This window comes from Diabrotica virgifera, chromosome 5 (genome assembly GCF_917563875.1).
Source record: "Diabrotica virgifera virgifera chromosome 5, PGI_DIABVI_V3a".
In the NCBI taxonomy this organism is placed as follows: domain Eukaryota; kingdom Metazoa; phylum Arthropoda; class Insecta; order Coleoptera; family Chrysomelidae; genus Diabrotica; species Diabrotica virgifera.
In genome coordinates this window covers 84,569,836-84,583,245 of record NC_065447.1, presented here as the reverse complement: position 1 = coordinate 84,583,245, position 13,410 = coordinate 84,569,836, and the positions used below count along the sequence as shown (strand labels likewise).

Below are 13,410 nucleotides of genomic sequence, written 5' to 3'. Positions count from 1 at the left end.
GTCAGTTGCATGACGGTACATCAGGTGGACACTTTGGTATTACGAAGACTCTGCAAAAGGTTCGAGAACGGTTCTATTGGGTGAACTGTAAAGATGATGTAAGAAGATGGTGCCGAAAATGTGAACCGTGTGCATCCGGTAATGGTCCCGTTGGTAAAAAGAGAGCACCCATGAGACAGTACAATGTTGGAAGTCCTATGGAAAGAGTAGCTATCGACATTGCAGGTCCATTTCCAGAAACCGATGCTGGAAATAAATACATCCTGGTAGCCATGGATTATTTTACAAAATGGACTGAGGCCTATGCATTACCAAATCAAGAAGCTGCTACCGTTGCAGAGGTACTTGTTAAAGAATTCTTTAGCCGATTTGGTGTTCCCTTGGAGATCCACTCCGACCAAGGGCGAAACTTTGAGTCAGCTCTTTTCCAAAACGTTTGTAAATTGATTGGTGCCAATAAGACCAGAACAACACCCCTGCATCCTCAATCAGATGGGATGGTCGAGAGGATGAACCGAACGATGGGTAAACACTTGTCCAAAGTTGTATCTGAACATCAGCGAGATTGGGACCAACACATTCATTTATTCCTGATGGCCTACCGCTCGGCCGTAAATGAAACTACAGGTCAAACACCAACCTGCCTGATGTTGGGTCGTGAAGTTCGGTTGCCCTGCGACCTAGAGTTTGGCTGCGGACCTTCCGAGGAACATGTTGCAGGCGAAGACTACGTTGACCGCCTGAAATTACGAATGAACAACATTCATGAACTTGCCCGACAACACATCCAGATAGCCAGTGACAGAATGAAAGATCAATATGATTCTCGATGCAAGAATGAAAGCTTCGAAGTAGGTGATCTTGTCTGGCTTTATAATCCGCAACGTCGTCGAGGCTTATGTCCTAAACTGCAAAGACAATGGGAAGGTCCATATGAAGTTAAGAAGAAAATAAATGACGTAATATATAGAATTAAGAAGTTGCCAAACGGTAAACCAAAAGTTATTCACATAAATCGTCTTGCACCATATGCTGGCTCAAATGTAACAGAAGAAGCACGAGTCCTCCAACAGGAGATGAAAGATGTCGCACAGCCAAGTTTTAATCAATTTATGTCAAATTACGCAGCGAGAAAGAGTGCTAGATTCGGCGTGACCACAGAAGTTCAGCAAGATCTGTTTGGTGTTCCAGAAAACGTCTCTCTGGCCCACTGTGTTGCCCAAGACCTCGAGATGACTAAAGGAATATCGTCCGTATTCAATAGAAAGTTCGGCCGCCTGGACGAGTTAAGAAATCAGCAGCCTAAAATTGGAAGAGTACTGCGATTGGAAGATGGTCCTCGATCTTTGCTGTATATGGTGACCAGGAAGTCTTATACGGACACGCCAAGCTACGAGAACATATGGCGTGCTCTAACTAATTTGAAGAAAATCGTGTGTAATTATGACATCAAAGATTTGGCTTTACCAAAAATAGGCCATGCAGTAGAAAATCTGGATTGGAAGATTGTGAGAAGCATGCTTGAGGTGGTCTTCAGAGAAACTGGCGTACGAATTACTGTGTGTTGCATGAACCCGAAGATGTCGGATCCTTCAAAGACAGTAGACTGTTATTTCTTCTTGAAGGGTGTATGCAAAGCTGGAGAGTCGTGTAGATTCCGCCATCCTGAGCCTTCATCTAGAGTTGCTGATCGGGACGCTCAGATCTTAAGAGGGGAGCAGTGTAACGAAAGAGTTTCGAATCGGCGCAATAAACAGTCCCCGGCTTGGGAGAATTCCAACCGTCGGAATAACAGTAGCCGTGACGTCACAGAAGCGACGGCGCTGTGAGTGAAGATCTCCAGAATATTCATTAGGCCGAGGGATATGTAGACATTTCGAGAACAGGACCTATTGGCTATTTAAGCGGAGCGCGCTGTTGTAGAGTTTAGTCTTAAGCTAAAGTTTGTAAAGTAAACTTGTATAAATAAAAAATAAAGTCGTATATAAATTACGAACCGCTGGTTTTATTGTAATTAGAAGTAATTACACTAGTCACGTTACAATATGTTTGTGTTCATGCTAATAAAAAAAGATCAGATAAAACCTAGCTTAAAGAAAATTTAACCTTCATAGAAACAATGTCAAGAAAGAAATCTTCGCACACCCTCTACATGGAAATACAAAAAGAAGAAAAATGATTTTATAAGTAACATTATAATAATAGTGATGTATGTTCTAAATGATCTTATGAACAAAATCACGTATTACGTCAACAATATGGACTCAATATAAACGTAAAGAAGACAAAGCTCATGATAACAGGTCAAATGTACGTCAAAAAAACCCCAGTAGAAAGAATGGCGCACTAGTAACGCAATAGAAAGAGTAACTAAGGCTACGGCTCCACGGGCGAGAAATTGACGCTAGCAGTAGCCGTAAAACGAACTTAGGGTTCCGCGGAACGAAATAGGAATAGCCGAACTGTACCGACACCGACTACAGGACTTGTGCGTAGTCGCTTCAGTTCGGCTATTCCTATTCCGTTCCGCGGAACCTTAAGTTTGTTTTACGGCTACTGCTAGCGTCAATTTCTCGCCCGTGGAGCCGTAGCCTAAGAGATAATAGCGTGCATCGGAAAAGCTAAATCCACCTTTAACTGGATGGGGGCCTTGTTCAAAAGCCACAACCTTTCTCTTGGTATATGTAAGTGAGAATGCTGCAATGTTACTTTTCCTCTGGCCTTATTTATCTATGGTATTGCCTTGAACGGAGATATGTGTAGAAGATTGGAAGCACTTCAGATGTGGCTGTATCGAAGATTACTTAAGATTCCGTAGACTAGCCGATTCACGAATAACGAGATCCTCAAAAGAAAGAGAAAACTAAGATATATTGATTATTGATCACCATCAAAGTTACAGCACTCCAGACACATTATGCGAAATGAATCCAGATATGCCCTCCTACAAGCCACCCTGCAAGAAAAATTATTTGGAAAGCGGGGTCCAAGAAGAAGAACATCTTGATTAAAGGACCTCCGGCATAGCAGGAAGAAGAATGGTCCAAATACATTTACTGGATTGTTTACTGGGCGTATAGTTAACAATACTAGAAAATCCAACACGGAAAATATTGATTTTATTAATATATCAAAATTATATCTTTGTTACTGAGTATAACCCAAAATTCGTTATTTTTAAGATAATAAATATTATACTATTTTAAACAAGAGTAGGTGCCACCCCACTATTAAAACGTTTGTAAGAAGTCGGTTTAGATGGAAAAGACATCAATACTAAAGAACTTGTACTGGAACCAAAACGCCAGAGTTAGGATCGACGGTTCCACATCCCCAGAAGTAGAAATTAGTAGAGGATTTAGACAAGGATGTGTTCTGTCACCCCTGCTCTTTAGTCTTTACTCCGAGTTTCTATTTAAAGAGGCGTTGGAGTATTCCAAGGATGGAGTCAAGGTGGATGGCGTAAATTATATCAACAGCATCAGATACGCCGATGATACGGTGTTGATTGCGGATTCCGACTTGGCTCTACAACCACTCATCGACAAGACCAACTCGACCTATGAGCAATTTGGTATGAAAATAATCATTAAACAAACCAAAGTGATGTTAATCCGAAAAAACCAAATAACTCAACCTTGCACAATATATGAGCACATTTTAGAACAGGTCAATATATTTAATTACCTGAGATGTTTGATCGATAGCAGCCTAAATCGTGATCTAGAAATAAGATCTAAAATAGAACAAACCAGAAAATCTTTCGAAAAAATCAAAAAACTGCTTTGTGATTCTCAAATAAAACTCGAATTTCGACTACGTTTATTAAAATGCTACGTCTGGTCGACTATTCTCAATGCAGTTGAGACATGAACCCTTAAAACATCAACCGTAAATAAATTGAAGGCCTTTGAAATGTGGATCTACCGAAGAATCTTGAAAATTTGATGGACATCGCATACCTAAAACGAAGAAGTGCTGCATAGAATGGGCATGGAAAGAGAACTTTTTAACATAGTGAAAGTTAGAAAAACATTACCTAGGCCACATACTGAGAAATAATAAGTAGTTACCAATATGCTCAACTTATAGTGAAACTAAAGATCGAGGGAAAGCAAGGACTAGAAAGGAAACCACTTTCGTGACTAAGAAACTTCCAACAATGGACAGGGCTAAATTTTGAACAGCCTAATAAGAACAGCTCAAGACAGAGAATATATTCCAATTGTAGTAGTCAACATCCATTGATGAGAGGGCACTTTAAGAAGGAGGAGAAGGTACCGCCCCAAAACACCAGTCAAGTTTGATGGATGGATGTTTGAAAGACGAAAACATACTGAAAGACCTAGTAGTAAAGTAACAGCAAAGAATATAGACCTAATAGAAGGGTACTGCCCTGTAACGTTTCAGCATAGGATTTGGTGCACCAACTGAGTTGGTGCATGTGGCCAGACAATGACTACGGTATTTTCAAGGGACAAATAAACGTGACCATCTGTTCCATTCAAACTCTTCTTCTATGATAGTATATATTCTTTGGTAACAGCCCTGCTTAAATAGAAAGTCAGAAACACAAAACAAATACCAATTGTTTTCTATTCTGTGGTCAGAATACTGTCTTTTTGCGTGCTAAGGTTAAGTTCTTTGTTGACGTATTAAGGGTTTGCAACCCATTGTATAATATGTCCGATTATTTTCACAACCCTTCGAAAACCCAGTATACAAGTTCAATACATTTTGTACATTTAGTATTATTTGTTGAATATGGTAAGAAAGAACATGCAGTTATTGCTATCATACAGTATAGGTAGACCAACCTATTGAGTTAAAAAGTTTTACAAATGGGGTGAGATCTGTCGAAAAATATTTAAAATAATGTAAGTATCTACAAGTTCGTAAAAATTGTTTTAGAAGTCTTAGAGGCAGCTGCAAGAGTTTTATCGAATCGATACATTAATGAGGGACATTTTTGTAATTTTTTATCAAAATAAACGTATTTGGTTTAAAACGGATCTGTAAGTTCAAAGAGCGCTTTGGTGAAAACATGCCATCCTGGTGAGTTCTATTTTGCGCTAAGACCTATACCTCGTTCCAAGACTTTCCTTGACATCGTCCATAAAGTTGATCTTTTTAAAGTTTGTGCTGGGCATTTGATTTTTCTTTTTTCTTGTGGATTCCAATCAAGGGCAGTATTTTTACGTGACCGATCATCTTCAATGTCTGTACTTTATTTCATTCTCTATCCTCTGTACGGTCAGGTCTGGTAGATCTTCGTTTCTGACGGTGACGGCCAAAAAGTACGAACAATTCATCGTAGGCATTTGTTAACACAGATCTACAGTTTATCTATTGCAGGGTTTTTGTCACTTTCCAAGTTTCACGTCCGTAGAGTGGAAGAAACATTCGACTTGAATATTCGTATCCTTGTCTTTGTAGTATACTGGCCAAACCTCCAAATGGGGCCGAGAACGCTGAATGCTTGCTGCGCTTGTTGTATTCTCACACAACATCGTCTTCCTTGATGCCGGTTTTTATTATGACACTTCCAAGGTAGGTAGGTACCCATGTAAAATTGTTTACATTTTAAATCTCCTAGTTTTCAATAGAAAATACTGTTATCTCTTGCATTAATTCCCATGGCTTGCATTTTTAAACCTATTTTATTGGCTTCAGCGGAAAGTGCTGTCAATTGGTCAGCCACATCTTAAAACCTTTGTCATAAGATGCCGATATCATCAGCATATTCTAGATCGCTTGGGCTGGTATTTAACGTCTATTGTATGCTTCTTTTGTCGAAGTCTGGTCTGTAGAGAACGTAGTCCACAGCTATACTGAAAAGACACGGAGAAAGCACACAACCGTGTCTTATTCCAAAAAGTATGTCAAATATATTACTATTGATCTCATTGTGTCATCCAAGATTATTTTCTGTGGAATATTTTTTAGCTCCAAAATTTTCCACATAGGATGTGATAAGCTGTCAGAGGCACGCTCAAAATCGACCAAAATCAAGTAGAAGGGTGTATTTCATTTGACCGATTGTTTCATTATCAGTTTCACAGTATTAGTGTGGCCTATTCAAGAGTATTCTGGTCTTAAGCCCGCTTGATGGGCTCGAATTCAACTTTAACCTTTTGAGTATAATGATCGTGAGAATTTTATTTATAACGGTACCTATTTAAGGTTATTCATGTACTGTTTCTTTGCAACCTTTTTTTCAGATTTTGCTGGAATGCAGTTTGTTTGCCACACTTCTTTCATTATGGGGTGCACAAATTCAGTAGTTAGAAGCAGATCGGTTTTTCGAAATTCAGTAGCAATGTTGTTGGTTGCCGGTGACTTATTGTTTTCTAGCGATTTGATAGCTGTTACTAAGGTAGTGTCGCCAAATAAGGCCAGTGTCTTAATTAGGCCAATTGCAAATATTTTCTTAAATATAGATATTATATATTAGAGGTCACCGTAAATGTCTTTCTCGGTAAAAATCGTCTAAGCCATTCAGTCGGTAGTATCACATAGCAGCGCCAAGTAGACTAGTCACGTGTTTGTTACGATGCGGAAGTTCGTTTATAAATTTTAGGTAAATTATAAAATTACTAAAATGGTACTTAATGAATATAAGCCAATTATTTTTTCTTTGTAAAGCGATAGTAAATTAATACTTTTTAAGGACCTGGAACTGTTTTTTCTCTATATTGCTTTTTATTATTTTTTTTATGTTAAATAAAAAAAGTAGACAGTGTCCTAATAAAGCCAATTGTCCTAGATGTCTGTAAATGTGCGATATGTGTGCTTAATGTATTGACAAATTTTTGTTTTTAATATGAATAAAAGTTTCTTTCACTAAATTTTGTATTTGTTCTTTAATTCTTAGGTTTAAAATTTATTATCCACCTCAATTTGCGTAAAAAATGAAACTGGCCTTATTAAGCTACTAGTTCCTAATAAGGCCAAATATTCCAGATTTGTTCAATGTTAAAATTTTATATTTCTTTATTTATTTAGTAAGTATTTTATCCTGAAATTCGATAGCTAAAATGTTAGGCAATACGTATACAAGAGTTTTCCCCCATATTGTTCCTGAATAAAATATTACAGATATTTAAACGTTAAGGTGGCCTTAATTGGCGACCTTACCTTATGTTCATTTTGGAGACTGCTTCGCAAGCTATATGCAAATATACATTCTTCGATTGACAATTTCATCGACGTTATCTCCGGTCGTGGCACATCCTGGGATTACTCTCTCGATCTCTCTATCTGGCCATCTGTTGTTGTAAGTAATTCCCTCGTCTCTTTTTGCTCCTTCCTTTCATTGGTAAGATGGTAAGATTCCACGTTTCATCTATTATTTTCTCTTTCTTTTTTACCTAATTTTTCCTCAGCTCTGTCAAAATATCTGCCAGAGCTTCCGAGCTATTCATCTCGCGATCTCTTGTGTTAATTTGAAATATGTGTCTTCCTCTGAGCGTTTTTATGTCATCTAAATTGTATCTTAGTTCAAGTATTACGTAACGCAGGTTGGGGGGAGGGGAAGTCAAATTTTTTCAAAAATTGCGTTACGTAATAGTTAAAAGTCCCATTACGGTGCGTTACATAGGGGGAAGGGGGGTCAAAAATCTTCAAAAATGGTGTTACGTAATACCCCTTAGCCTGTTGGTGTTTCGCGCAATTTTGTTTCTTACCATCTTGATTTTAATGGTTCCGATTAGAAGATGATCTTCTTCTTTACGTGCCATCTCCGCGACGAAGGTTGGCAATCATAATGGCTATTCATAGATGCTGCTGCTCTGAATAGTTCGGTTGATGTGCATCCATACCATTCACTCATGTTACGCAACCATGAGATTCTTCTCCTTTCTACACTTCTCTTGCCCTGGATTTTCCTTCGTATAATTAATTGAAGTATGTTGTCTTTCTCATTACGCATAACATGCCCCAGGTATTGCAGCTTTCGTTTCTTGATGGCTTTCAATATTTCAATTCTTTTGATCACTCTTCTCATGACTTCGCTGTTTGTTACATGCTCGGTCTATGGTATCTTCGGGATTCTTCTATACACCCTCAGTTCAAATGCTTCCAATTTAGTAGTCGACGCGTTAAGTGTCCATGCTTCTATCCCGTAAAGCAGAGTCGGGAAAATATAAAACCTTGCCAGCCGAACTCTCAAGCCTAATTTCAGTTCTCTTGCACAAAGTACTTTTCTCATTTTATTGAAGTTGATGATGGCCACTTGCAATGTCTGCTCCTCTTTTGTTACATACATCAAGAAGAGATGATCTCCACGTTTTCGATATGGCGATGAGTTATCGATAATATGATAGAAAAAAAAAAGAAAGATTTGTGGCAATTAGGGTGGCAACTAACTGGGCTATGATTCGGAAATATTTGATATGGAAATTTTAAAGAAGAAAAGAATAAACTAGAACTAAACTAGATATTCTGAAAAAAGCTTAAAATTGAAACGTATTTTTATAAAGCAGTTTAAATATTTACATAGGTCATTAGATCCTTAAATTATTATTATGTAGCACATTCATTGTACACAACATGGAACCAATAAAATCTTGTCATTATGTTAATATTATTATTTTATTAATTACCAAAATGAAAGATTTATTTATTAAAATTTGATTTTAGTTTTAGTAAGTTTGTGACAATTATCCTGCAGCTGATACTAGGAACTTCTTTTCATTATTAATCGATATTACAAATTTACATAAATCCCATTATTTTGCTAAAATAGTTTGGGATTAAAATATATTTTTACCGTTGCTTTTGTTCTTATAACAAATTATTGCAAAAGGTGATTCAATTTATTTACATCCAATATTTACACTTTGTTTTAAATAACTATAACTTACGGTCCATTGTCTTTATGGGAGCTCCCGACATCGCCCAATAATTTTTTTTTTCGATTTTCGATAAACCCGTACTATTTATGTTAAATATTGTGCCAAACATATTTAAAGGGTATTTTTAACATTCGAAAGTTTAAAATGCAATATCAAAAATGAAGGTTTTTACAAAAATTACGATTACAAAAAAACTTAGCTGTAAAGGATTCTAGCCGGTTAAGATAGTGAAAAATGCCCCCAGCGATATTCCAACAATAAAAACACCATATTGTTTGTTATTAAAAAGTATTCAATCAAAAAATTTTTAACCCCTTTCCCCACTCATAACTCCATAAAAAATTGAAACGTGATTTTTCGTTTTTTTGACGATATTTTCGGTTCTACTCATCGTAGAAACTTCTATTTCCTATTTTGTAAGGTTTTTTTATTTCCTATTTTCTAAGGTTTTACAAAAATTTTGGCGCGAAATTCAATTATTTTCTAAATTTTTAAAATTTGTTTAAAAAAAATCGACCGAACGTAACGCCGAAAAAAATATTTTTTTTGGGTGTCAAGTTATCTCCATGATTTTTTAAAAATTTTTATTGGCGGGGCATCATTTCAAAATCACGAAAAATCATTTTATATATATTTTTCGGTATTTTCTTTAACCATTATGTCTTGGATTTAATTTTAAAATCATCCTCTGCCTTGATTTCCTTTAAGTACACCCTAAAAAAAATTAGACCCCTAGCCTCCAACTATAATAAAAAAAATTAACATGCTGTTCCCCTTTTTGGCGATATCTTCGATTCTAATCATCGTTAAAACTTCTTTTTTCTGTCATTTTGTGGGGATATTTTTTACATGGTATTTTTTTTATTAAAATATCTTTTTTTATTTTATGACTTATTTTTTCTAACATGTAAAAAACTGTTGGGTGGATAATTGGATAGAATATTGGAAATATTCATTGTGTTTGGTATTTATCGATTAATTAGCCTCAGGAGCCACATTAGCCTACGAATACTTCACAGCAAAATTAGACGCAAATGCGAATAAGATCTCCAAGATACCTATTTGGTTTTAGAAATGCTATGGGAACCAGAGAGGCACTTTTGGCGCTAAACATCCTATTACAAAAAATCCGTGACCAAAGAAAATATGTATGTGCATGTTTCGTTGACTTCGAAAAGGCATTCGATAAAGTACAGCATGCCAAATTAATGCAAATGCTGAAAAATATAGGAATAGATGACAAAGATATTCGTGTCATTAAAAATTTGTACTGGAATCAAATTGCTATCGTAAAAATTGGAGATAACTATACCGACGAAATCTCCATACAACGAGGACTCAGACAAGGTTGCATTTTGTCGCCAACATTGTTCAATGTTTACTCGGACCAGTTATTTATAAAGGCACTTGAGAGACAGTCATATGGATTATAAATCAACAGGGAACTACTTAATGTGATTATATACGCGGACGACACAGTAATTCTGTCAGATAATATTGAAGGTCTCCAAATTCTGCTTGATCGTATTCACAAGGTAGGCGAGGAAATGGGCATTAAAATAAACTCAAACAAAACCAAATTTTTAGTTTTTAGTCGTGACATATTTATGAACTGTGATATCCGGAATGGGACGTTTCGATGCCGCCGGTTCATCGCCGGCCGTTTCGATGCCGCCGGTTCATCGCCAGTCCATTTCATCGCCGTCATATCTCGCATTTCCTAGAATTCCTAATTAGTACTAAAAATAACTAATAATTGTAACTGTCGAAAATTCGGAAATATATCAGATAGCGATTAATTGACTGGCGATGAATCGGCCGGCATCGGCATCGAACTGGCGGCATCGAAACGGCGGCGATGAAACGTCCTAGACCCGTGATATCGGACCAACTACTCTAAATTCACAATCAAGATGCAGTAGAAATAAACAAACCAGGACACGATAAATGTTACAAGGAGCACTCCCGAATCATAATTTACAATGTATAAAATTTGTAAATAATAATTTGGGATTAACAATGTACATACATTTTAAATCATTATTTGGGAGTGCTCCTAGTAATATTTAACGTGTCTTGGTTTGTTTATTTCTACTGCATCTTGATTGTGAATTAAGAGTAGATCCAGACATAGAAAGAAAACGTAGAATAGCAATGACTCAAACTACTTTTATGAAAATGAAGTTATTTCTTTGCAATACATAGTTATATCAGTTTAGAACTAAGATAAAGAATGGTTAAGTGCTATATTTGGTCTGTACTTATGTATGGTGCAGAATTGTGGACGCTAAAAGTATTGATCAGAAACATAATTGATGCATTGGAAATGTGGATTCATAGACGGATGCTGAAGATACCTTTGACAGCAAGAAAAACTAATCAAGAAATACTAAGGAGGGTCAACAAAGATAGAGAACTGCTAAAGACTGGTAAATACCGGAAAAGTCTGATCTGGGACACATAGTGAGAAAACAAATTTCTTGGTTAAAAAACATTCGTGAATGAACTCAGATATCAAATGCAGACAATTATTGAATATTACAGAAGATCGAGAAGCCTTCGCAATGGTGACCGCCAACGTCGGATAATCTTGATATGGTACGTGCAGAAGAAGATAATATAAACAATAGTTTTTGATATGTTAGAACGAACAAAAATAATAAAATGAAAAAAAAAATATTTTCCAATATTTCAATTAAATGTTTTTTTCGGCGTTACGTTCGGCTCAGGTTTTCTAAACACACTTTGAAAACTCCAATTTTTGATAAAATATAATAATCAAAGTCAAAAAATAATATATTTTTTAGCACTACGTTCGGCCCAATTTTTGTTTAAACAAATTTTAAAATTTTCAAAATAAAAAAAAATTAATTATCGCGCCATTTTTTTTTAAGAAATACCACAGGAAGTAAATACAAAAGTAAAGAAAACAGAAGTTTTTGCGATTATTAGAAACGACTATATTACCAAAAAGCGAAAAAACTCGTCTAAATTTTTTGGAGTGTAATGAGGGAGCTGGGGTCTAAAAGGGTATTTTTTTCGCAGAATACTTTTTGATGTAAAATAACTTGGTAGGTATTTTTATTTCTGGATTATCATTGGGGACATTTTGCAATATCTTAACCTGCTAGACCCTTGGACAAAACATTTCATCCACATAAACGATCTGTAGAATATTTTTAAATACTCAAATAAAATTGATGACTATTTTGTTTTCCGAAACAAATTTAACTTGGACTTACTCAAGCTGGTTACCACAAGTTTCTTAATTCCCTCCAGATGCACCAAAAACGTTTAAGTTTAAATTTCGTCCGAACCTGATGTCATAAATACCGTTCAATACTCCAGAACATTTGAAAAGTCCCGCTTTCTACACAAAACATTCACAGTGTACCCTGCAGTCCGGCTGGCGAAGTTGTCTCCTCGGAAAAACTCTCCAAATCTCGGAACAGCGATACCAGTTACCTGCACTCGCCGAAGTTGCGGGAAATCCCTCTGCACGCGGCGCTGTCGTCGCTTATGAAGATTCTTCAGGTGAGGTCGAAGCGACAATAGGGGGCGTGAGGGTGGCTTGCAGGGCCGGGTTTTCCTGGGGCACGAGCAGGCTCGGCGGAGGAAAACCGAAGAGTTGAGATCACTGAATTCGGGGCCAGTAGCTGGAGGCGATGTCCGTCGTGGATTGGCTGGGGATTTGTACTGGGACCGACACGCCAGCTGATATCACACCTGGAACAAAAAATGAAAATTGTTTAGGATGTTTCTATCATTCATCAATAAAATAAAGTACTAAGTATATGTGTTTTCTGTATATAGGGTGAATAGAAAATGATATTGATAATGCAATATAAATTTGTATAAAGACTAACAAATAGTCCTGAATCCCGCGTACCAAAAAAGTTTATTATTAGGAAGCTGAAAATTTGTTAATAGATTAACGGTATCTACGGACAAACCTAGATGCACGGGAACACTGGAACAGGGGAAGTTTTAATTGTGGAACGTGTCATCCTGATAACCCAGGCAACCAAGTGACGTCAATAACGTCGAGGAAACGTCAGTTTTTGGTTGAATATATACACGTGTTTGAACATTACGTCGTATAAACGTCTTTTGTAGGTGATTTTAAATATGTAAGATTAATGACGTTAAAATACGTTTAAAAACACGTTTTCATTTCAGACAGCCCAAGTCTGACGTCACAAAAATGGGAGGAGCTTAAAGAGTTAATGCTTATAATGTATAAAGTTGTATATTGACTCCAAACAATTTCGTTTATAGAGATACATAGTTTATAAGCTTAATTGTCATGAGAAATTTTTCATTTATTGTTTACGTGCTTTGTGTGGTAAAATAAGACTTCTCATTTAGATATTTAGTTGAAGAAACGTGTTAGTTAAGAGATTTTTATTCGTTTTTCTTAAGTGAGTTAGTTTAATGCAATAATTCTTATTGAAAACTGTTTGAAGTTATGTTTTGGTGTTTATTTTCTGTTAATGAACTAATTATTATGTGTTGTTCACGATTCTTTTTGATTTAATGGACAGCGTTAAATTAA

At 36.3% G+C, this 13,410-nt stretch overlaps 1 protein-coding gene across 1 annotated transcript in view; it reads right to left on the bottom strand.

Moving 5' to 3' along the window:
- Positions 1 to 1,325: 1,325 nt before the first annotated feature.
- Positions 1,326 to 13,410, bottom strand: part of LOC114324209 (paired box protein Pax-6) — a 269,123-nt gene continuing 257,038 nt past the window's right edge. Inside the window, exon 8 of the mRNA XM_028271975.2 lies at positions 1,326 to 12,581. Within this exon, the coding sequence (XP_028127776.2) occupies positions 12,490 to 12,581 (92 nt within the window). The 3' untranslated portion in view covers positions 1,326 to 12,489. The remainder of the gene's footprint in view (positions 12,582 to 13,410) is intronic.